Source organism: Pituophis catenifer, unplaced genomic scaffold (assembly GCF_029215685.1).
Source record: "Pituophis catenifer annectens isolate HBS135680 unplaced genomic scaffold, rPitCat1.0.hap2 SCAF_6, whole genome shotgun sequence".
NCBI classification, from domain to species: Eukaryota; Metazoa; Chordata; class Lepidosauria; order Squamata; family Colubridae; genus Pituophis; species Pituophis catenifer.
Genome location: NW_027256886.1, coordinates 43,514,999 through 43,541,000, shown reverse-complemented (window position 1 = coordinate 43,541,000; position 26,002 = coordinate 43,514,999). Strand labels below are relative to the sequence as shown.

The window sequence follows — 26,002 nt, the reverse complement described above, 5'->3', positions numbered from 1 at the left end:
GTCAAATGTACTGTGACTTCAATTACTTTTTGAAATCAAAGATACTTTTTGTATGCTACTTCAATAATTTATTCAATACCCGGGCTGTCAGCATTGATCCAATAAAGCAGTTCTTATATGGTGCCAAACAATAATATTTATACTTGATTTAATTTATAGAGAGCCAACTGAGTTTTCAATCTTATAGCCCAATATTTATTCATGAAAAAGTCTGGATGTCAGTAAAGCAGAAATAAAGTATTTTCTTTTACTTCACTGTCCAGATATAGTTGCTTTCTCTTCAATTAAATTATAATGAAATATATGAACATGAAACATTCAGAAGCCCAAACTATGCTGGAATATGCATATCCTAAGACTTACTGAGCTTTGCCTTTCTAGGAATAAGAAAAGTAACCAAATCAAAAGTGTAGAAAATATTGGTTGGAAAGATACATTAGATTTTACTGACACCAGAAGGCAGAAATGGGATCTTCTTTACCAACTGCTGTTTTATTGTCTCAAAGATGTTACACTTTCTTTGTGCTCCCTGAGCTGACTGTCACGTCTGAAGTCCAAGCATATCAGTGTTAAGAGGTAGTGAAATCAAGGACATACAACGCCGATGCCAATGTCGCATAGAGATGAGTGGTGCTGAAACGTAGACAATATACGGGACTGCTGATAGGTGATGACAAGGAGAAACTCTGCAAAAGCAGTAAGAAAAATACTTCTAGGTAAACTATTTAAACTTTTAATAGAGTCAAACATGATAATCATGTAGTATCTTCACAATTCAATTTTGTAAACCTGCATCTATTGCAAATTTTGTAATCCTTTTCTACTGCAAATAAGTATTAAAACAGGGCTAAGGCAACAGTCAGCATATATTAGTAATCCATTTCCTGAATAAAATTAGCTCAAAGCAATAGCAATCATAACTATAAACATCTTTACTAATATTTCTGGCGCTACATTGAATAAGAATACACTGTTTTAGGAAGTCTTCAACAATACTATTTGTTCAGCAACTGTTCAAACTTATGATGGTGCTGATCAGTTGTAGCTATGACTGGTTCTCAGAGTTGTGTCCATCCTAGCACCCCTGCTAGGATCTTTACTAATATTTCTGGCGCTACATTGAATAAGAATACACTGTTTTAGGAAGTCTTCAACAATACTATTTGTTCAGCAACTGTTCAAACTTATGATGGTGCTGATCAGTTGTAGCTATGACTGGTTCTCAGAGTTGTGTCCATCCTAGCACCCCTGCAGTCATGTGATCATGATTTGGGCACCTGACAACTGGCTCACATGATTGGCTACAGCACCCGCAACCATAGGAACACCATTTGCAACCTTCTCTGCTAGCTTCTCTAGAAAATCAGTGGGGAAGTTGGCATGGAAGGTTACAAGATGCTGGAGTAAATTTCTCCTACCCATGCACCCTCCTTCAGTCCTTTTGGGCTTGTGCTGCACTCCTTCTCTAAGCTTACTGCCTCAAGCACCTCTGTAGACCCGCCCCAGCCCCAGCCCCACTCTCCCTGAGCCTCACTGCACCTTCTTCACACCCTCACATGCCCTCCTCAAGCCTTGCTGCACCCCTCACACCCTTGTGCATCCTTGCCATGACTCACCTGCCTGCCTGACAGCCTGCTTGCAAGCCACCTGTGACTTCCAACTTCTTGCCAACTTCATCATTGCCTTGGTTATGGGAAGCCAGTAGGATGTTAACTCATTTAATGACCATGGGATTCAGTTAATGATGGCAGCTGACAGTGCAGAGATTGCCATTGCTAATCAATGGAATTACACTTTATGACTGCATTGTTTAGCAATGGGAATTCCAGCTGCACTTGCAAGTTAGGTCTACTTGTTATTATCCAAATCCACATTCATGGGTTTCATTATTCATGCTAGTGAATACTTAACTCACATCTCTGCCCAAATCTACCATTCTATCCATCATGTTTATTTGAAAAGCATTAGGGATAAGCAAAAGAACACCCTATCCTACTTAGACTCTGTTAGGCAGTTCTCTTCATAATCAACTTTTGGGAACATGGTGATGATGCCTCACCTGCAAGCATCTTGTTTGTCGTTTGTCCCACAGACGTACCACTCCATAATAAGAGGAGCCACTTGCAATCATATGATTTCCATTGCTTCTAATGCAATATAGGGCACTGTCATGTGGTTCTTCCCATTTCTTCACACATTCCCTGGGAAATTGATGGTAAACAAAATACTGTGAGATAATGTTAGAATATTTTTTACTAAATACTGTTTGTCAGTTCTTGTGTCACTGCCAGTTTGCAGTGGTTAAGGCATCAGGCTAGAAACAGGGAGACTGAATTCCAGACTCGCATTAATCATAAAGCAGTTGGGTAACTTTTAGGCCAGGCATTCTCTCTTATCCCTAGGAAGGGGGCAATCGGAAATACTTTCAAAAATGTCAAGGAAACTGTAGAGGCTTGTCCCAGGCAGGTATCAGGGGTCTATTTTGACTTGAAGGTAACAAACAAACAAAGAAGTTCTTGTGACTAATGTGGACTGTTAACAAGTCATCTTGAAACAGTTATCAAATAAGTATTTCCAATTTAAAAAAAATAAAATAAAGCAAGGTTCCAAACTAACTTGGTGCTTGTTCTTAAATCCCAGTATCTTATGTAGGTATCATATCCACAAGAGAGCAAAGTTGAAGGTGTTTCATAGAAAACATCCAAGACTCCAGCTCCTCGGTGGAAATCTGTTCCTAGACAGGTGATCAGCTGCCCACTGAGGAGAGAAACAAACAAAAATTAAACTCCAGTGCTTACTAACTATATTCTATGGCTATTACCCGAGGTTTTTATCTTCACATAGATTTTCAATACCAATAAAGAAATAGAATAAGGCCAAATAAGTGAGGATTAGGGGAAAAAAATATCAATCACTAGTTGTAAAAAATATATCAGGTTAAACTAGTATTATTCATTTTCAGTTTAAAATTATAAAAGCCATTACTCAGTTCTGTTTCTAGCACTATTCAGGCTTTAAGCCTCCTTTATGAAGAGCAAGCACAAGTACTATTTATATAGTTCCACTGATTTGTTAAATTTAGAAAATACAGTAGATAGAGAATCAAAGGAAAGTATTATTTATTGTAACTGATAGTCCATGTGTGTGAGAAGTACAATTCTTTTGGATATTTATATTATATTCCAAGTTTTCTGCTGCCACATGTACCCATGCCAATATGCTGCCTCTGGACTAGGGAGAACATTTATTGAGTGAATGGAATGCTGTGCAGCAGAAACATTATGGTGATTATGGGAACGACTCGATGCTCCCATGTAACACCGCTCCTGCGCGAGCTGCACTGGCTCCCGGTGGTCTTCCGGGTGCGATTCAAGGTGTTGGTCGCCACCTTTAAAGCGCTCCATGGCTTAGGACCCGGGTACTTACGAGACCGCCTTCTGCCACCGATAGCCTCCCATCGACCAGTACACTCCCACAGAGAAGGACTCCTCAGGGTGCCGTCGGTCAAACAATGTCGACTGGCGACCCCCAGGGGGAGAGAGCCTTCTCTATGGGGGCACCTGCCCTCTGGAATGAGCTGCCCCCAGAGATTCATAGGATTCCCGACCGTCGCACCTTTCGCCGCGCCCTCAAACGCTATTGTTTCACCAAGCAGGGCTGGCCTAATGCTATTTTAATGGGTTGTCTTTATTTTAGCTTTTTCGGCCAAATTATTTAATATTTTTAATTCGTCTTTTAACTTTTATATTGTTGTGGGTTTTATCTCTGGCTGTACACCACCCTGAGTCCTCCGGGAGAAGGGCAGTATAAAAATTAAAAAAAAGAAACAGAAAATAATATTTACTAAGGATAATAATTTTCAACAAATAACTACTCATTTAAAAAATTTCCCTGATAGATTTAAGGTACATTTATTTGCTACATAAAATCTAACACATGCTGGAAACATCTAGATTCACCACTATTGTGTTAATAGTCTTAAGAACAAGGCATAAATGCAACCAACCCTTTTATCTATCAATACCAACACAAGGAGAAATCAAATTTACTATATATTATGACTGGAAGTCACTGACGATATGTATATTAAGAGTTTAAAACTGAAAAGAAATCTTATTTTAGAGGTCTATTTTCTTCAAATTTTTCTCCTTCCCATGCATTTTTAAATATAGTCACTCTGGTCAAGGTCAGATATATAGTCTGTTAACTCTAAATATCCTATATTCTCAGAAAATTTTTTTCTTCAGTCTATTTCTTACATGTAATATTGACAACAGAAATACCAGTATTTGCTGTTTTCCTCCCAATTCCCCAAATTGAACATTCCTAAGGAAACTATGCAGACACTTATGACACTTGAATTTTGAGGGACCTAAGCAAGCTTTTCTTTTTTATAACCCTGCATGAGTATTGATTTTAGAATGGTTGCAAGAAATAATGCAGGTAACATTGGAAGGAACAAAGTCATCAATAGTATTAATTCCCTTCCATTGTCCTCCTGCTGTATATAATGGAAAAGATCATTGAGGATTTCTAATAATTCACTGAAAAGCTATTTTGGCACAAATAATCAATTCCATAATCACTGCTCAAGTTTGCAGAATTTTTTAGAGCTTTTTTTCTCTGCAGAGTTACAGGTAGTCCTTGAGTTACAATAGCAATTGGGACCAAGATTGGTATTGCTAAGCAATGCAATGTAAAGTGCAATCACACAACCACATTACTCAGCGATAGCAATCCAGTCAGTCCTGGTTGTTGTATGTGGATCATTAAGTGGGAAGCAGTGGGAGTCTCAGGTAAGGAGCACAGGAGTGCTACAAGTAGGTGGGGAGGCCCTGGGAGACATGGCACAGGCCACATGTGAGATGGGGGAGGAGATGCTGTTGTGTGGTGCAAGCACAGGGAGGCTGAGGAAAAAGGCACAGGTGTGTGTGAGTTTAGGCAGGCCCGGGAAGGAAGGTGGAGGATGTATGTGAGCTAACAAAAGCGAAAGAAGGAGGACATAAGGTACCTGTTAGTATAGAGAGGTCTAGGGAACAGTAGATTTGTGCACTGAGCAAAGGTGTGTAAGTGGAAACAAAGAAAGGCCAGTGGGGCAGGGAAGAGCTGAGGTGACGCAGTGGTTAGAGTGCAGTACTGCAGCTACTTCAGCTGACTGCTAGTTCAGCAGATCAGCGGATCAAATCTCACCGGCTCAAGGTTGACTCAGCCTTCCATCCTTCCGGGGTGGGTAAAATGAGGACCCAAATTTTTAGGGGGCAATATGCTATTTAGTATACTGTCTTTGGTGTAAGCCGCCCAGAGTCCTCGGAGAGTGGGCGGCATAGAAATATGACATACATACATACATACATACATACATACATACATAAATAAATAAATAAATAAATAAATAAATGTCTTACCCAGCCAACTAGCAACCTTCTCTGCTGGCTTCCCCATTGACTTTAATTGTGGGAAGCCAGCAGAGAACATCACAAATGGCAGTCACATAACCAAAGGATGTAAATCTGAATTGGTTGTCAAGTGCCCAAATTTTGTACATGTGATCACGGACACAGCAATGGCCAGAACTTTTGGGGACTAGTCATCTCTTTGTTCAGTACTGCGGTAATTACAAGTGGTTACTGAACAAATGGTTGTAAATCAAGGATTACCTGTACAATGAAAAAAAGCATAGTGTTAGTTGCAGAACCTGAAGATTTATTTCAAATGTTTAATCTTAATGTTATTATTATTATCACAGATCACAACAATGTGAAATCACAGCTGCCAGTTCTTTAGCTAGTGTTTTCCTTCATATACTCAAGTTCTTCCCTAGAAATTATTATTATTATCATCATCATCATCATCATCATCATCAGACATAGGATTCATTTTAGGTTTTACATGCCACGAGGCAAATGCAACACTATAAAAAGTTGAGGTAGACCAAAAGAATATGCAAAACAAATGAATTGAAGGAACAGGGGATTTGGGATAAAGATAGCTGAGTAGGTTCCTTAAAAGGTCCGTCTGGCACAGGGTTCTCTGATTAATTAATGCATGTTCCTAATTGAGAACCAACATGTCCCATCTGTCCTCCCCCTCCCCAAATCTCCTTTACAAGAGAAAGCCAGGCTGCCACAATTCTCACTAACATTCAGACAACGGCATCCAATGAAGCTCATTCAGCCACTAAAGACTCCCATGTTCCCAGCCCTTCTCCTCCTCCTCCCTAACAGTCTAATCAGAATTGGACACAAAGCACTGAACGCCTTTTCAGACTAGTGCACTGGCCCTTGCTTCATGGGACAATACAGCCTCTACTCCCTAAAGCAACGACCCCCCCCCCCAGTTATTTTGTTACTTTCTGCTCCTTGATCCCATATCAGTCTTTCTGGGGCACCCGAGCCAGAGGCCTAATTCCATCTGTAATCTGGGCTAAAGCTCCATGGGGGTGGGGGGGTGGGGATAAAGACCACACAATAGGTGAAATAGAGTCCCAGGAGATGTTCAAACAAGTAAACACCGTTGTGTCAGAGGAGCAAAATTGCTGAGAAAGCAGATTAGTACCAGCAGCACTGGTATCCCCCAGATCAGAAGGTGAGCCCTACCCGTTCACTAGAGCCAACACGCTTCTGTGATCACAGTACCGACAGCATGCTGGGACCAGTCCATCTCCCCCAGTCACTCTCCAAAGAGCAGATTACAGAGAATAACAATTTCTTTGTGGCTGTGTAATTCCCTCCGTGACCGTGACTGTGGGCCACTCCATTGGACCTCAATGCCAGGGCCTTAGCAACCATTTAGCAAGACCAGTCGGCCCTAGCAATGCTCCCCACAAAGCAAACCTCTCGGACAAGCTTTAACATCAAGTATAGGAATTAATCCTCATCTCTCCCCCCCATTCTGAAACCTGAATCCAGGGGTGCTGTGTTATTACTTTGTATTTCTCAAGCAGGAATCGCTGGACAAGCTGTTAAAATATTAACTCTTGGAGGGAAGAAGTATAGCCAGTTTGCTTTACAAACCTATGTCAAGAAGTAAAAGCATCTATAATTCAGAAAGAAAGTAAGAAGTAGAATTCTCATCGTTTTAGAAAAAAGAGGATCTGAAGAAGAAAAATTTACAATCGGGTTAGAAACTAGAAAACTGAGGCATGATAGGAACCCTAGGCACCGGGCCCAGTAATGGTGACCACAGAGCCATCTATCTTAGTGCAGCCTGGATTCCTTCCTCTGCCTAGTGCTAGAAATGCTGTCTTAGTTCCTTTATTCCCTTAAAACGGGGAACAACTAATAGGGTGCTTCTTTCTTTCTTTCTTTTTAATTTGATTTATATGCCGCCCTTCTCCAGAGACTCAGGGCGGCTTACAATGCGTTAAGCAACAGCCTTCATACTTTTGTATATTTATACAAAGTCAGCTTATTGCCCCCACAAACTGGGTCCTCAATTTACCTACCTTAGAAAGGATGGAAGGCTGAGTCAACCTTGAGCCTGATGAGATTCGAACTTGCAGTAATTGCAGGCAGCTGAATGTTAATAACAGGCTATTAGCCAGCTGCGCCACCAGGCCCCTGGTGGCACAGCTATACGGTGTACGGCAAAAGCATCTTGATGAACTGAAAACATTTTTCTATCTGTTTAAATAAACCAAGTGGGAAATCAGATGGGAAATGTGGTAGTGAAAGTTATCAGATATGTTTTCCGCATTCCAGTTCCAAAATCGGGAGAGTCGGGGGGTGGGGGTGTCACTTTGTTAAAAAAAAAATCCAAAATGCCATGTACATGATTGCTCATAAAGCAGACAGATGCCTCTTTGTCCAGTATGAGGAACATGTGACCCTCTATATGTTGGGTTCTTAAACCCATTAGCCTTAGCCAATTGCACTTATAGTTAAGGATGTTGAGAACTATAGTTCATCTCAGGAGGGCAACAGGCATCCTTTTGCATATTTTAATACTACTCTTTAATTTCAGTTGGCACTGTTCCTCAGTTGAAGCAACCCCCATTTTTGCATTTGTGGATCTTCTATTTTCCTAAGAGTTAACCCTGAGTTCTCTCATTTATGTATAAAATTATTTCAGAAAAATTAGCTATAGTATCTGCAAATGCAATAATCTTTCCAGGAACAGGATTATTGTATCATAAACTGTTATTAAGATGAAGCCCCTTTCATCAAATATATGTAAAATGTACTAGGGCAGAGATAAAATAAGCAGACCAAAATCTTAATTGTATTGCAATAGAGCCACAGAAAAAAATAAAACCAGAATGCGCTGCAGATCTATGTATTGCATAGTTACAAGGTAGGATTCAGCCCCAAGAGGTTTCTTTGCAAAATTAAGTCAGCAAAAAAGTGGGAATTAAAGAGAACTGGAGAGGTTATTGCTCTGGATATTGTGGGATGGATGAAAGAGAGAAAGCAGCTTGTCATTTCTTCCATCTAACAATTCTTCAAAGTATTATTTTTGGACACTTGTTCATTTGTCTTTTGAGCTATTATGGTATTCTGTGGCAAAAGTAAACCTTGGGAATAAGATCCAGTTGACAAATTGATTTAACCACTCAAATAAGTACTTATAAAGTGCTCATGTGGGTCAGCTGGCACAAACAATCATCCCCTTCAGTTCTATAGATCACAGAGAGGTAAATCATAATCCCACTTCATCCTATATTAGTTGAACATCATCTGAGTAGTCTATGGAAGAGAAGGTTCTTAAATTATCTTAAATCTACACTACAATCTAAAGTATTTTTTCTGTTCATAAATACTACAAAAATACCTGAATTCCTACCAATAATGTCTCTTTTCAGTTGATAAGAAGCTCTTGTATCTATCACTACCACCCAAGTTCTTTTCAAGTAGCAGTTATCATCTTAACAAAGTCAAAAGATGGCCTGCTCAATAGCTGGAGTGCTGAATACACAGTCATATGGAGGAGGAATCAGTTTGTTCTAATTTGCCACAACAGTATTCATCTTGAAATGGTGCTTAAACTGCAAATTTCGCTAACTGAAAAAAAATTGCATACTATTCACAACCAGAACAGAATCTAATGAGTTGGTAAAAGCTTTGTTACTAGATTTCTTATCTTTGTTGTTGAATATAGGTACTTCATCATTACCCATATTCACCATATTAAAGGTGAGCTCAAGTCATTTTCTGAGACATTAATAGTGTGTGTTATAGTATTTGACAATCATTCAGACAGACATGTATTTTCACAGACAAAAATCTATTTTAATACAATTACTTTTAAATTCCACATCTCTAGATAGTCTACAGTAGTTAGTTAAGTAAAATAGCAATGGGTTATTTGTGAAATGTCTATACACTTTGTAGAGTTTTTATTTATTCTTGATGAGCAAATGAATATTACAATTTTGCAAACATGAAAGAATATCCTTTTCTCCTTTCTAAGCTTTTGGAGAGTCATCATTTTCTCCCTTTCCATTTTTTTGATTTGAAAACAAATATGCTTCTTTGAACATATAAAAGTGGGGTTTTTTTTGTCCTGTTCTTTATTTTTATCAGGATGTACTAATACCCCAATGATACGGTTTTGATTTAAATTCACTATTGTGTGAATACCTAAGAATAGTAATTTTGATATAAATAAGTCAACATTAGCAATGTATGTCTTTTACAACATATCAAAAATTAAAAATAAGTTTTGAAACAAAAACCTGTCTTATATGAACACTAAGACAGCATCACGTTTCCTACAATTATTTTTCACTCAAGTTTCCTAAAGAATAAAGCACTAGAGTAAGAATTCCACCAAACTAATTCTGTGTGGTCATACCCAAAAAGCATATCTTAAATATTTTCAATCATGTAATCATATAGTTCATTCATATGCAATAATATAAATAATCTATAATTTTTTTAAATTTTATTATTTATTTATAATTTAATTTTAATTTTTAGTTTCTGTAATTCTAATTGGACATTTACTTTTTAGTAATGATTCCTGTTCCTCTATTGAAAGAAGAAAAATTGAAAGTATAGTTAAAGAGAGCAGGAACCATTGAGTTAAAGTACATGAACTATAGAAAACACTATATTTTCTCCAGCAAATACAACAGTGAACAGGAGACACGATCTATCACGTTCCAGGAGCATATGTCTATGTGTGTATATAAATAAATAAAACAATTTATATATGGCCAGGTTGTGCCATTTTTTAAAACCAGATATTTCTCCTGGCACATGTCAACAATGGGAAAAAGTCATTTTTGTTTGCTTTTATTTGCAATGCCTATTTCTAATAAATTTTATTGTTGTACAAGACATTCATGAGAAACAATAAATCAGAAGAAAAAGCAATCTATTCCTTTGATGAACTCCTAGCTAAAAGTTTATTAATAAATTAACAAGTATTCCAAGACTGTTTATAAAAGAATAAACATAAAAAGCAATCTGGGGCACAATAACTACTGTAGTTTTCTCTTGTCTGAAAAAATGTTAACTCTAGACAGCACCTAATTTATAATGCTTCCTTTTGCCAGCTGGAGGCATACATGTCTTTAGTTTGGCTAGGATCGTAATGATAGCTGCACTGATGGAGATAAAGCTTTTGCCCTCTTTTCTTCTGGTGACTCTGAATTAGCCCACACACACTTTAAAGGATCCAATAAAGAGATACAATTTCTTTACCTTTCCTGGCTCTGAGACCCTGGACATTTTTGTTGTCCTAGTTGTCGTAAGGTTAAGTTCAGAGGATAAACTGACAAGCTAGTGATGGGAAAAAGGCAGTTTCTTCACATAAAGCCAAAATGATGCAAAAGAGACCCCTCTGGGGCTTTTATTTGGGAAAACAAACAGAAATGGCACTAAGTCCTTCTGCTTTACAGGCCAATTTAACTATCAAACCAATTCTCTCCCTCCCAGAAGCAAAGGGAGAAGAAAGACACGGCAATATGACAATGGCAAGAAACATTCAGGACAGAAAGGACAAAGCAAACTGTCTGTCTCCTTGCCTTTCTTACCCAAGGTCCTTTTTTTACGCACACGTGTGTTCTTGTAAAAACTATTAGATTGCAATTTGTATAACATGGTGACCCCCAAATTCAGACGTTTAACCCTTTTTCTCTGAAAAGAATGTGAAGAATGTCTTGAAGGTGGGGGAATTCTCTCAAATGGGGAGAGCGTAGTATGGAGAATTGGTAGGGAGTTGTGTGAGAATAAACCACTGTATAGCTTCTTTTTGAACAGTCAGCACTTTGGAGGTGAGAGAGAGAGAGAGAGAGAGAGAGAGAGAGAGGGAGGGAGGGAGGGAGGGAGGGAGGGAGAAAGAAAGAAAGAGAAAGAAAGAAAGAAAGAAAGAAAGAAAGAAAGAAAGAAAGAAAGAAAGAAAGAAAGAAAGAAAGAAAGAAAGAAAGAAAGAAAGAAAGACCCAGGAACAAATATTATGTTCCTGTACCATATTTAGTTGCTCTTTTTGATTTGTTTATTTCCTTATTATCTAAAGAAATAGCAAAAATGTTTTATAATCATGAATCTGCTCAAAACCAAAGAACCTCTTCTCATATATAGTGGAAGATAATTTATTTAGGGTGTCACAGAAATGCTCTGTAAGCAAGGGAATGGGAGCCAAAAAAAACAATGGAGAAGGTCAAAAGTCATTAATTCAAGGAAAACTCAAGGGCATTCTAGTTCTTTATCTGTAGAAAAAGAATTCTCCATGCTACAAAGAGCAGCTAAGAAAAAGAAAGTTCAAGTCTCCCCAGGACATATTAAAGCTGTGATGGTAGTAGATGTTTACTTGAAAACATGTTTCACAGAAATTAATGAAATTCCATTTAAGGATTGGGAGTGAGGTACAAATGCTTCTCTTTTGTTCAGGGTATATGTGTGAATGAAAGAGACATACTAGTAACAGTCAAGTTAGGAATTTTCAAATTAAATTTTGATGCACTGAGCCCAAACATTTTGCCATCACTGAGTGTAGGGTAACAATTACTGAATCAAATAACTCAAACAGACTAACTTACATAATGCTGGGATCCATGATTCAAGTGAGAATGAAATTTGAGGAAGTTATGGCTGCTTCAGCACTATTCCACCTTCCAACTACATTTCCCAGAAATCCATAGGATATGTGACACAAGGGAAAGTGGGAGGGGCATATCCCCATCCCGCTTCCCTATAGCCCCTACACTTAACTGACTGGCAGAAAGGTTCATCAGGGAAGCAGTGATTGGCTGCTTTGGAACCAAGGCTGAAATTTGAAATCCTTTAACAGAAGTGGGCAGCAAGTAAACAATTAGATGACTCAGATGCCTCTTGGCAAGATAAGTCTGGCTGGGAGATGCTGCCAGGGCTGGCTGGGGGATGCTGCCAGTCAATGGGTCAGCCCCTTCCACCCTGGAGGGAGGTGGATCTTATGCTTACATGGGAATGCAATTTTCCTTAATCTGTGGCTCCCTTTATTTCCCTTCTTCCCAATAAAATGGTAGGCAGTTGCAAAGGTCAACTGAAGAACAGGAGTGATTTCCCATGCTCCCTGCCAGCTTCCCACAAGCAAAGTCAATAGGGAAGCTGGCAGGAAGTTCAAGTCGCTCTTACTCTCACTGTGGTGCTCAATCAACTAGCTACAAGGTCTGATGGGTGAGCTGCAATGGGATGCTTTGGAACAGTGGCTGAAATCTGCTCCTGGTGCACTTGAGTTTAGATATTTGAGGTAGTTTACTTATTTCAATAAGTATATATTGTTATAATCAATATTGATTATAAAGATCACATATCTGTATGTGAAACATTGACAAGAGTCAAAAATTTCAACTGGGTGTATTTATTTTTTCACAAAACTGTACACAAAAGGTAATTTAGTTATCTTGATCAATACTAAGATGCAAATTCCAAATGTGTGTGGCCCTTATCCCTTTCTCCACAAGGGAGATGCAAAAGATCAACTTCGGTTTGAGTTTTATGTATGACATGTTGAATTTTCTTATTAAAACATTGGAAATATTTAGATCTAGCTCTGTATGGGTTGGATGTGTCTTGAAGTCAGTCATGACTCCTAGCAACTGCCAACCCATGCAATTTTCTTGGCAGTATTTTTGGAAGTGGTTTTCCTCTGCCTTCCTCCTAGAGTTGGGATAAAGTAAGTGGCTCAAAATTATCCAGTTAACTAAAGCACCAAAACTCACAGTCTCTGATTTCTGGCCTGGAATTCATTGTATGAATTCCCTAAGGCTAACATGCATGTAGATGCATCAGCAAGCAAGTATGCACAAATTCATATGCATCTGTAGGAAATATTCAAGTTACAACTGTTATGGTTCTTGCCCATTAAGATCCTAATTGTGACAGTTGTAAAGCGAGTCACCCAAGCAACCCACCTATTTTACAACCATGTGTGTTGATTGTTGAGCAAATCTGAGGCTATTAGGCAAGTGCCAGGATCATTAAGCAAACCCATTATTGTTTGCTGTGGAATGTTTTTGCCGAAAACCGGAAATAAACACTGGTTTTCAGCAAATACATTGTAAATTGGGCTATCTGAGCATGGGACATTGCAAATGGCTGAAAATGCAGGTTGGCTGCCAAGGGCCCGAAATGTGATCATGTCACTCTGAAGAGAAGGCAGTGGCTGTCAGAACTTTATAAGTACTTTTTTGGAGGGAGGGGGGTTAGTGTTTGCTATCAGTTGTAAGTCAAGACTGTTTCTTCACATACAAATACATACTAAATGTATTTAAACTAAATGTACCATACTAGCTACTTCAATAATTCCTATCTGAAGATGGGAAGAAAAAGCACCAAAAGGATGAAAAAGAATAAGTCCAAGAGCCCGAAAGGTAAAGATTTGTGTCTTTCTCTTCATGCAGGCTCTCCTTCATTCCATTTCTTTTTTTTTCCTGTCCATTGGGAAAAAGAAAGAAAAAAAAAAAGAAATCTTTATCCTTCTGCCCACTGCTATTACCTGGGGGTAGTGGGTGGGGTAAACCTTTCCAAACAAGCCAAAAGCATCCATATGTGCTCAGTCACAATGATTCAAAAGGTGGAGTAGGTAGCAGGCCATCCCATTTTGCACAGCTAACAAGAGAAATTAATTACAGGAAGACGTTAAAGGGGGACAGATAAAAGGGATACAACATTTCAACATCTGTTGCTAGAAAGGGTTAAGAAATAGGGCAATGCAAAGGCGTTGGTTTGCTGTCAGAGATGGCATGAAGCCAGTTTCAGTGCATTAAGGAAATTGAGAATTGAAATGTAAAAATTATAGGGTTCCTTTTTTTAAAGAAAAAAGAAAAAAAGCAGTCACAACTATTTTTTTCAAAAGAGCATTTATAGGAATGGGAAAGAGAACAAATGTTCTTTCAAATATGCCATTTTTGTTAATATATTTAAATATGATGTGTAGTATTTCAAATCTGGAAAAAGAAAGGTGCTTTGAAGTGTGCATGGCCACAAACACAATACTCATTCACTATTCCTTAAAACCAAACACCTCTTTTCCCAGAATCATGCTTCAGCTTGTAAGGGCAGCTGTGCAATCCAAGAAGAGATGCAGCTGCTTTCAGAAGTTGCCAACAGGTGCTCTTTGATTAACCACACATGCTCTGAAGCATACTTCATTTAAGCATTGCACTCAGCCCTGACACTGAGCTATGATATCAGAGTATATATTAGAGTATGAAGCTCCTTGATCAGATGAACATTTCTCCTGGCTTAACATTCACTAGCAGCCAGTTTTACTGCCACAGATGTTTAAAGAAGAAAGCACATATATTCAAGTGTTTACACCTATTTAGCAGCACACAGATCCATAGTTCATTTGGTCATTTTCAGCTTGTCCTTTTGAGTTTTTCAGTTTCTAAAGTTTCTGTAGAAACCACAAGGGATAGTTGTGATCATTAGGCAGATTCAGCAGTGATTAGCAATACTAACTTTTAACGGGTGTGAGTGCCTGTATGTGAACCTGGGCTATACGGGTAAAGTTGGATTGCTTTGCCACGTGGGCCATTGCCCAACAGCAACATTTCACAAGCGATGTTCAAATCCCTGAGATTACTGGTATTAAGAGACTACAACATATATACTTTGAGCAATGCATTTGACATTGAAATTCAGGACAACAAAGGACAACCAGAAGCTTGTTCTAAGTCATTCTACCCCAAATTATGTTGGTGGATATATGCTTGATGTGGTTGATATAATCTGAACATGAAAAATTGCAATGTCTCATTTTTGCCAATGGTCAGAGCACTTTCTGGTCAGGCTGAGGACAGTAAGGGTGATGAAGCAATTAGGATGGTTTATTCCAGACACTCGATGGAGTCTGAGGATTTTCTGAAAGGACTTGGGGATTTTCTGGTAGGCTGCTCCATGTCACATTGGTCAATCTCTGAAAAAAGGAGAGGATAAGAGTATTGAACAAGATTGCTCCTGTGAAGCCTCTTCTCAGTTTCTGACTGTGAGATCGTTGGATTTGCAAAGCCCACGTTCAAACTGTCAAAGTAATATATTTCTTCACTCTTATTTAGTCTTCAGATTCTCACCCAGCTGCCCTGTTCAAAATAACTCAGACACTTAGGAAGGGACAAAGAGGGTACTGCTTCTGCAGACCAACTGAACATATTTGCAGGCTTCTCTGCTGGCAAAATTGCTTGTATTTATTCCATTCCCAGTATCATTTGAGTAGAATCATGTAAGATAAGAGGAGCAATATCCTGCATTCTTACATGGGATTCTTTTGAGTGGATAGAGAAAAAAAAATCTAACAAAGTGGATAGGAGTTCTGCAGTATGAGCACTGCCACTTGATGACCAGACCCATGCTGTCTCTCTCCTTTTAGGCAATTGTGATGTAATTAACACTCCTCTAAGAGATGACCCAATACCACCTACCTTGAAAAAGATGGCATTAGCCCTTTTCTAAAGAGGCTTTCAACTGAATTAGACAAGTTTTAACTCTTCCTTTTTAGAGGAAGGTTTTGAGAATATGTTGTCAAATGAACTTAAGCAGATTTTGGAAGTAGAATTGGGATGAGGTATCATTTGTTTGCTGTTGGGCCCAAAATATTGTGGAAGTCTTGGAAGATATCAGTGGTTGTAAGGGACTGGGAAAAGAAATAAGACTAAGCCCTAGCAGCATGACAATGATAGTTGTCAATAATCATCTGACTCTTCTGGGAAGAGTATTTCTGGTGGTTGCTCTAGGTGAGCTCCTACTCCCCTGAAAGTAGATGTCCTTCACTTGGGACCTGTGGCTCTTGCTTAAATAGGAGTTGAAAGTTGCAGCCAAGGAAGCCTTTGCTATTATTTGAGCATGATAGCTTATGCCCTTATTACCATGCAATTAAATTATTATCATGCACTCTTAATGGAGCTGTGTTTGAAGATGACTTATATGGTGCAGCTGAAGAGTACCTCAGAGTCCATCTTATGCTATATAATTCTGCCCATCCTATATGAACATTCAGAGAAAGTGACCCAAGATTTTGCCCCTATAAGAGATATGTATACTAGGATGCTGGTTTTCTCAATGGTAATCCTTATTCTAGAAAACACTGTCCTTTGACACACATCAGGGCCTTATATTTCTGAAACTTTGTAAGGGAATGAAAACTATACATTTAAAACACATTTGATATCTAGCCTTTAACAATGATTATGTGCCATCTAGTTGATGCTGGCTTTCAGCTACCATACAGATAAGATATTCTCCAGGACACTCTGTCTCCAGTCTGATCCTTTATATTTAATTTTTTCAATGTAAAAATATACAGAACAATAAAAACAAAAATATAAAATAAGAACTAGAAAGAAAAAGAAAAAGAAAGAAAAAGAAAGAAAGAAAGAGTAAAACACAACTGTGCCTTCTACCCCTCTATCAAGCATCATTTTAAATTTTCCGCAACCTCTTCTTAATCTGCAAATCCTAAAATTATCAATTCAATTTCTTCTTCTTTCAATAAAAAGTCCATATAAGATTTTCAGTCTTTCAGAAAAGTATCACTTTTTCTCTGACCAAACTTGTCAGCTTCACAATTTCTGCAAATTCAGTCAATTTTACAATCAAATCCTCCATCTGATCCTTTACCTGATCCGTTCAGTAATGCCATAGTAACTGAGTCCATCCTCCTTGCTGCTGGTCTTCCTCTTTTTTCTTCCATCTTTCCTAATATTACAGACTTCTACAGAGAACTAGGCTTTCTCATAATGTGTCTAAAATATGATAATCCAAGACTGGTCTTTGTGCTGTGAATGAGTACTCTGTATCGATTTATTTTATGATCCATTGATTTGTTTTTTGATTGAATTGTTAACTTGGGGCAACTAAGTTTTATGAATTAATGAATTTTATACAGATTTTGTGAGAAGGATATGATGAATGGATTTTATTGTTATTGATGGTATTTTGGAACACTACAATATGTTTAATAAGAGGGTGGTATAAAAATGTGAAAAATACATACATCCGTATCTGGCATATATCAAGGAGAAACAAGTAAGGCATCGATGAGAGTTACAGAAATAGGAGAAAAATAAAAAAAATCTGATAGCATACTGACAAATTGAACCAATTTGATGTAGTGATATAGTGGCCTAGAAACCAGGAGACTCTGGAGTCCTACTCCTTTCTTAGGCATGAATGCTAGCTGGGTGACTTTGGGCTAGTCACTCTCTCAGCCCAACCTGCCTCACAGGGTTCTTCTTGTGGAGAAAACAGGAGGAGGAGATAGAAGGTATGTTGCCATCTTGAATTACTTATAAAGTAATAAAGATGGGATTTCTTAAAAAATCTAAAAATCCACATTCTTTTTGAATAGATGAAAAATGAGGTGGTACTATCACTCAGGTGCAGAACTGTTCTAAAGAAATAATATTCAATGCTCTAAATCATACCACACAATAATGTCGTGAATGTTGCATTATTTTGAATGCTTGAAGCTATTCGTAACAATAGAGATGGAGATGGACATAGTTTTATAACGTAAAGTCAATGGACCTCTCCAAAGAAACATCCACAAATAAAAATAGCCCTTGTTTAAAAAAAAAGTAATGTAGTAACAAATAAAAAAGCACAAAAGGATTGCATAGAGAGCTATAGACACATCTATTTGATCCTTTTTCTGTGTAAAGGCCCAGTTTTCACCAGCAACCATTCCTCATGTGAGAATGCTTGACCAACTATAGATTATATCTAAATTATGCAATGTCCACTCCTCCCCATTTGGGAGGCCCAAGAGGGGCTGCCCAGTGGTATACTGCATTCCACTACAACAACTGAAAAGGGAGGGATCCATGAATTTGCACCCACTGTAAGAAGAATCTCATTGGCTAGTCTCCCAGGCTTTAGCTTTGCCTGTCAGTCAGGCTTTCGCCTTATTGAAAGATCAAACTCCATCCTGCCTGTTCATTACCTTAATCCTATTTTCTACATAGCTTTATTATCGGTGGAAGCTTCCTTGGGAAAGGCAGAAAAGGTGACACAGCCACTCCCTATTTGCGTGGTAAGAGTTGTTATTTCTATGTGGAGTAACTCAGAAAAAGTTCATGGGCAAGGAGACTGGATATATGAATTAAACTGAACATCATCTTCCCATAGTCTAAATGCAATATTTAGATTAAGTCTTCTTAAATGTAAATAATATTATTCTGTGGCACAGAATTATAATCAATTAATTTTATAAGTATTCTGCTCTGCAAAAACATTTTTCTGTGAATCGTTGCACTTTATGTCTCAGGGAGTGAGAAATCTTAAAGCATGTCATGTATTTATTCCTTATATTTAAATGGCAAAAAAATCCACAATAAGTTACCAAATATTATAGCAATAACTAAATTTAATCACTTCTTGATATATGTAGATTCAATAATGCCAATAAAATGGATTATTGGCTATTAAATCTATACTAATAATTTAATTGTTTGACAGAAAAGAAATGAAAGACAAGCCAACTATTAGCAAAATAGCAGAATAGACAAAAGAAGACCCTGCAGACTCACTTTGCCAATAACTAAGGAAATGAGACACAAAGCATAGAAAATGTTAGTATTTTATATTAGGATGGATGGAAGGCTGAGTTAATCTTGAGCCCCAACAGGATCAAGCTCCAGGCTGTGGGCAGAGTTTGCTTGCAATACTGCATTTTAACCACTGCATCATCAGGGCTCCTATTTAGAAGAACTAAATGATTTCTTTAGTTCCTATTCATGCCATTCTTACCTCCCTAAGTCCCAGACTCTCAAAGGTGAATTATGTCCACAGCATGCTGTTCCAGTCACAAATGAACTATTAAAGAAGAAAACAAGACATATTAGATTTATATTGCTATTAAATATCTGTGCTATAAGTAAATGAATATGCCAAAGACTTGTGAATTGCAATGCATAAGAGTTTCCACACCTGACAATTTAACAAAGAAAGAATAGTACAAATCTCAAGAAGTCCATGTCAAGACATTTAAGTAGGACAACCATCTCCAATTTGTATAATCCTTCATGCTAGCTGAGTTTATTGAATTAAAGTCCAATATCACTGGAGGATAGCAGATTAGGGAGAACTGGAATAAGAAATATGGGAAATTGTTCTTTTAATACCAATTCTGACACACAAAACAGTAATATAGGCAAAATCATAACTGTGCCATAATGATCATATGGTATCCATTTCCTAAAACAAGGAAAGCATCTGTCAGCTAACTATTTCAAGATGAATCATCCTAATATCTGTAACATTGGTCCATTTGGGACATTCTCCCCCAAGAAGGGAGGAGGACCCCCAATCTCCTGCCCTTTCAGAAATATCTAAAGAACTGGCTCTTTCATGCCACTTGGGGCTAAAAAAGGAGCACACAGCTATAGGGTTGGTTAGTGCCCTGAAGGCACTACCCCTGCCTTTTAATTTATATTTAATATCAAATTTTAGCAATCCTTGCCTTTATTTTAAATGTTTTATATTCAGTTTTTATGCAAAAAATTAAAGACGACACCTCTAGGTTATCAAGTATTTGGGGACCTGCACTGAGAGAAACTCGAGTGTTAACATCAGAAGAGAGGCAGAGATTCCAACAAGCAACCAGTGGTGTTGTAAGGCCTGCCAGAATTCTTCCCTCTTTGCAGAGGGTGCTAGCAATAGGGAGAGAGAGAGGATCGAGCCAGAAGACAGGCTGAGATCTCAACTAACAATCAAGGGTGCTGGGATGCCTACCAGAATCCTTTCCCCTCTACAGCAGACAGATAATAATAGAGGACCTGAGAAAGCTAGGCCTGTAACACGTAGCCAAACAGCCAGGATGAGGAAGCAGGAAGAAAAACTGCTGTCCTCCAATCATAAGGTGACCAGACGTCCCGCTTTTGGCGGGACAGTCCTGCTTTTGAGCAATTTGTCCCGCGTCCCGCAGCGTTTCAAAAAAGTCCCGATTTTTCTTGAGCCCCAGCTGATGGCTAGAAGAAAAAAAAACTGTTTAAACTCTTGCCCGGGGCTTCAAAGGGCCGCCCTACAGGCAATCAGTGTAAAGCAGTTTTTTTTTCCCCTAGCTAAGCTTCAGAAACGAAACCGAAACCAGGGTCTTTGGTGCAGCGTGACAAAATGAGGCAGAGAGAGATTTATTTTTATTTTTATTTTTCCTCCCCAAAAAAGGTAGGTGAAAAACTGCAAACAATGGGAAATTTAGGAGGAGAGTTCAAGATTTTAAAACACAAAGGAAAAAAAGCTGTATTTAACTAGGGAATTGTAATAATTGAGATACTATTAATTGTATATTGTGTTGAAAGCAGAAATGGTTAAGTTGTGGTTCGGAGGAATATATGGGAGAAATTATTTGGTTTATTATTATTGGTAAATATAATTAACTGATTTGTAAGAAATTGGATTACATGGAAATAATTGGAATATTCATGTTCATATTGATTAATATACAAAAAAGATAGTTTTATAACTAATTGATTTATATTAAAATGTTGAATTTGTATTAAACAACTGTATTACATAATTACATAATTAAACAATGTGAGGATGGATATAAAAATAGATGACAATGGGAAGGGGTATAATATAGAATAGAAGGGAAAAATTGAATTTGATTAAGATTAGAGATGAGGATGAAGGGTAATATTGGTTTTTTTAAAAAATAGATGAGGAATAAATATGGCAAAAAGGAAATATAGAAATTGTAAATTTAATTGAAATGACTAAACGCTGTTTAAATTTGTGAACCAGCCAAATATTCTGTTCAAAGAAAATACATTGTATGTTTGTATGTGTGTTTCTAATTATTGCTATTTATTCATATTTGTTCTCTTTTATTCTTTAAAGTTTAACAATTCATTCTTAATCTTAATATCTTTATATTTGCTTGGGGTTGGCTTTCTTCCCTTTCATCTTTTTTATTGTACAGCAATCTTTCTCCTCAAACCTACCACCTCTCTCTTTTCTTTCCTTCTTACTTTCTCTTCCCCCCACCCTCTTTTTCTCCTCCCTACTTCCTCTTTCTTTCTCCTTCTCCTCCTCTCTTCCTCCCTCTCTTACCCTCACTCCTACTCTAATTTCCATTCCTTCATCCCTCTCTATTGCTGTAATCCTTTAATGCATATGGACTACTCAGAGGGCTGAAAAAGTTATTTTTGACTGGTCCTCACACTTTTGACCAGTCCTCGAACTTATGACTGTCCTCACATTTTACATTTTTGCCCTATCTTGTCATCATGGTGAAGAGAAGCAGTTGTGAAATGAGTGACATGGTTGTTAAGAATGCTGCATGGGCATAAATGTGAGGATGGTCATAAGTGTGAGGACCAGTCAAAAGTGCGAGGACCTGTCAGAAATGACTTTTTTCAGCTCTCTGGTTAGTCCTTTTGTGCATATGGACTACTCAGAGGGCTGAAAAAGTTATTTTTGACTGGTCCTCACACTTTTGACCAGTCCTCGAACTTACGACTGTCCTCACATTTTACATTTTTGCCCTATCTTGTCACCATGTTGAAGAGAAGCAGTTGTGAAATGAGTGACATGGTTGTTAAGAATGCTGCACGGGCATAAATGTGAGGATGGTCATAAGTGTGAGGACCAGTCAAAAGTGTGAGGACCTGTCAGAAATGACTTTTCAGCCCTCTGAGTAGTCCCTATACACATAGCCATGGCCACCCGGTCACATGACCAGGTAGCCACGCCCACCCAGTCACATGGCCTCCAAGCCACGCCCACACAATAAGCCACGCCCACAATGGTGTCCTTCTTACCAATGTTAAAATCTGTTCACCTTACCCTATAGACATAGCCATGGCCACCCGGTCACATGACCAGCTAGCCACGCCCACCCAGTCACATGACCAGCTAGCCACGCTCACAAAATAAACCACGCCCACAATGTCCCTCTTTACCAATGTTAAAATCTGGTCACCTTATCCAATCAGGACACAGAGTTACAGGCTAACCAGCATACATCAGCAGCAGCAAACATAGAAAAGCGACAGCTCCGACCTCGCAACACACCCATAGCTTCTAAACTAAACAAGAGCCTGAAGATGACAGGGTTGTGAGCCTGTCGAAACGTTGCTAGAAAGAAAAAACTTTTAAGGTACTGGTAGGATTTTAGCTAAGGTTTTAAAGGACCTTGCAGAGTGCTCTGTAAGGATTTTTGGAAGATTTTAAGATAGGATTTTAACCAGAATTTTAAACATTTTAACTAACTTATTTAACATGACGTGGGAAAACACCCGAGATTTTAATTTTTTGCATATATATATATATATATATATATATATATATATATATATATATATGGATATATATATGGTTATATGGTTATATAGTTATATATATAGTTATATATATATATGTATATATATATGTGTGTGTGTGTGTATATATATATACATATAACTATATGTATCTTTTTTCTTTTTTCATAGGCTTTTAGTAGTTTGTCAGCAGAAAAAGGGCCCAAGAACTTGTGAATGAGATTTCACAGAACCTAGGGCTGAAGAACAACTAAGTTTACATAGGTAAAACCTGGCTAGAGAGAATATGCATATAACTATATATATATATAGTTATATATAGTTATATATATATAGTTATATAGTTATATACTGTATATAAAACTATAACATTTCTGACTTTTAAGAAGTACATTAACTACACTTGTATAATTGTAAGTTTTTAGTCTTATAATTCTTATATTCTTTTTTAAAAAATGTGTACAGTATTTATAACATTTAAAACAAAGATGTATTTTCAAAAAAGATATTTATGAATGAACAGATCTTGACTGGGATTGTACAATTATTACTGATAACATTAGTACAAGTTTCATGCAGAATATATTGAAGTTTTTATTATATAAAAAGTATAAATTTTAATGTCAACTTCTCCACTATATTATTGTTTATAAATGTCCAAAACAAAGAAAAAGGTAAAAACACTTCTAAAAATAATACAGGTAGTCTTCTAACATTATTGAGCCCAAAATTTCTGTTGCTTAGTAAGAAAGTTGTTAATTGAGTTTTGCCCCATTTTACGACCTTTCTTACCACAGTTGTTAAGTGAATCACTGACATTGTGAAGTTAGTAACACTGTTGTTATCTGGCTTCCCCACTGGCTCTGTTAGTCAGAAAGTTGCAAAAAGCGATCACATGATCCCGAGACATTGCAACCATCATAAATACATGCCAGTTGTCAACTTCCTAGGGGTGATAAAAAGTGATTGACCTAAAGTTAGCTACCTTGTGGTTGTGGCAGCACTAATTTAATTTAATTTAATTTAATATTTAAATTTATATACTTCCCTTCTCCCGAAGGACTCAGGGCGGTGAACAGCCAGAAGTAAAAATCATCGAACAACTAGAACTCACTGCATCCAGGTTTCTAGCCTAATGCCTTAATCACGACATCAAATGCTCTCATTCATGATTAATGCCTAATTTATTTGTAAAAAGAGGTTTCATTTCCAATTTGATTCCTAAAATTCTCTGAGTAGTGATGTCAATATTTCTCCAATACTTTGGGTGGGGGGGTGGGGGGGGGGTTTACATATCCACCACATTATGATAGAATATTTCTTCTTGTGAGTTTCTTCTTTTCTTTTGTGGAGCTTCCAATATTTCATGATTTACCTATTTTGGCTATTATTGATAGAATTTTATATCATCAGTAAAACATTTTATACCAGTTCTTTCTCAAAGCATAACTTGGATGGAATTTTATAGATTTGTTCTTTAGGTACTGATCTTTACATACAAGTGCCCTTCTCTCTAAAATAAAAAGTGACTACATTACATAACACTATATGGATCAGAACTGATGATCCATTTTACTAGCTATGTAATGTAGTTAAAGAAGTTAAAAATTATATTCACAACTATTTATGAAGAAAGTGTGGCTCCTTCTATCTAAGAGATAAATTCAAAGAATTTTAATTCAAAATATTTGTTAGTCTAGAAATTCTGATAAAATGTAATCAGTTCACACATCCTATCCGTAAGTTGCTGTGCCTAGATGTACTGGAGTACAATTCTCATATTCTTGAAAGGAAAGCATATTTCTAGAATTTATAAGTTCTTCATCACATTTTGAGGACATAATCGTATTAACTTTTTGGATTTTGCTTCGTTAAGATCTACATAGAGAATGCCAAGAACCTGAACTAACAGACTGCTTTTTATGCATCAGCTAGCAGCATATTCTTTTCACCAAAATGTCTAAACACAAGATTTCATTCCACACCTCATGGGCTATCCAAGATAAGTCTTCAGAACATCTGCAAGCTCTTAAATATAGGGCGGCACATCAATTGATCCCCCAAGTCAGCAAGCAGTCTTGTACTCAATGGAGCCCAGAACTAAAAAAAAATCCTGAATTTTGTCTCTTTTTGTCTCTTTAGCATAAGCCATTAATAAATGGTAAAGCCAATTACCGTGGTTAGAAACATAATAGCAGCTTGGAAATCACTGAAGTGGGCAATTCAGTTTTTAAGATTTCTGTCTTGCTTTTTCTCTCTCTCCCTTGCTCAACACAGACACACAGGTCTTTCAGAAGAAGGTATGCAACATCCTTCCAGTGGCTGCACAGGTCTAAATTAGCATCAAGGTATGTCAATAGGACTGAAGAGAGGGGTGGAGACCATCAACACTAATCCCCGCTATTCTGCTTGTATAGCCTGTTGTGATTGGGATTAGAAATTTCTTGGTGGGTTGGCTTGCAAATTGCACCACTTCCCGCAAACTACACAGAATCTGAACCACAAATTCTTCCCATTCTAGAAGAATCTGAAAGTTCTCATAATTCAAATAAAAATAATTTCTAATATTGAGGACAAATATAAGGTCTTACGTTGCATTTCACTTTCACAATTGTTAACTTTTGTTGTTAGCACAAAGAATTTAATTTTTAAATGTCTGAATTGTAATTACAAGGAAGAGAATGTCATTTGCTCCTCTGACATTATATATTTTGTTTTGTTATGAAGAATTAGAATTGGGATTAAAAACTTTCAGAATAATAGCAATAGAATTACATGCCCTGGATATATTTAGATCCACATATTCTTTTTACAATTGCTACGCCCTGATTTTCTCCAAATAAATTCTTCATGAAAAGAATGGCATATCTACAATCACTTCACCTATTCCTTCCTAAATATATTGATAGTGAAGATGCCAATATCAAGTTAGCTATTTCTTCCCGCTCATCTCTTGCAAACTGGTTTTGGGAAAATATAGGTATCTCAAATATTTTCATCTCTGCTCAATCCTAAATTGTTTAATTTAATCTTCCATATTAGAAATGCCCCTCAATCTTCATCTATTATTTTTTGAGGTATTTAAGAAGGAACACGCTATTCCAACAATTTTTTTCCAGGTACAATAATAATCTTCTACATTAGATATATCCCTCAATCTCCATCTATTATTTTATTGGACAAATCTTCCACAACTAACAAGGAAATTTAGTTGGGAAAATATAATTTCTACCGTATCTCCTACAGAAAGTAGATAGAAGATTCTGAGAGAACTTCTAACACTTACATTTTGTTCAGCAACAGTTTCCCTTTAGG

General features: G+C 37.3%; 1 protein-coding gene across 2 annotated transcripts in view; it reads right to left on the bottom strand.

The window, feature by feature from the left end:
* Positions 1–473: 473 nt before the first annotated feature.
* FBXW4 (F-box and WD repeat domain containing 4) overlaps positions 474–26,002 on the bottom strand; it is a 72,870-nt gene continuing 47,341 nt past the window's right edge. Inside the window, exons 6-9 of one of the 2 annotated variants that reach the window (XM_070946257.1) lie at positions 19,173–19,238; positions 2,617–2,757; positions 2,060–2,201; positions 474–686 (exon numbers count right to left, since the gene is read on the bottom strand). In XM_070946257.1, the coding sequence (XP_070802358.1) occupies positions 570–686; positions 2,060–2,201; positions 2,617–2,757; positions 19,173–19,238 (466 nt within the window). In that variant the 3' untranslated portion in view covers positions 474–569. The remainder of the gene's footprint in view (positions 687–2,059; positions 2,202–2,616; positions 2,758–19,172; positions 19,239–26,002) is intronic. The other variant, XM_070946258.1, reaches the window with a different exon arrangement.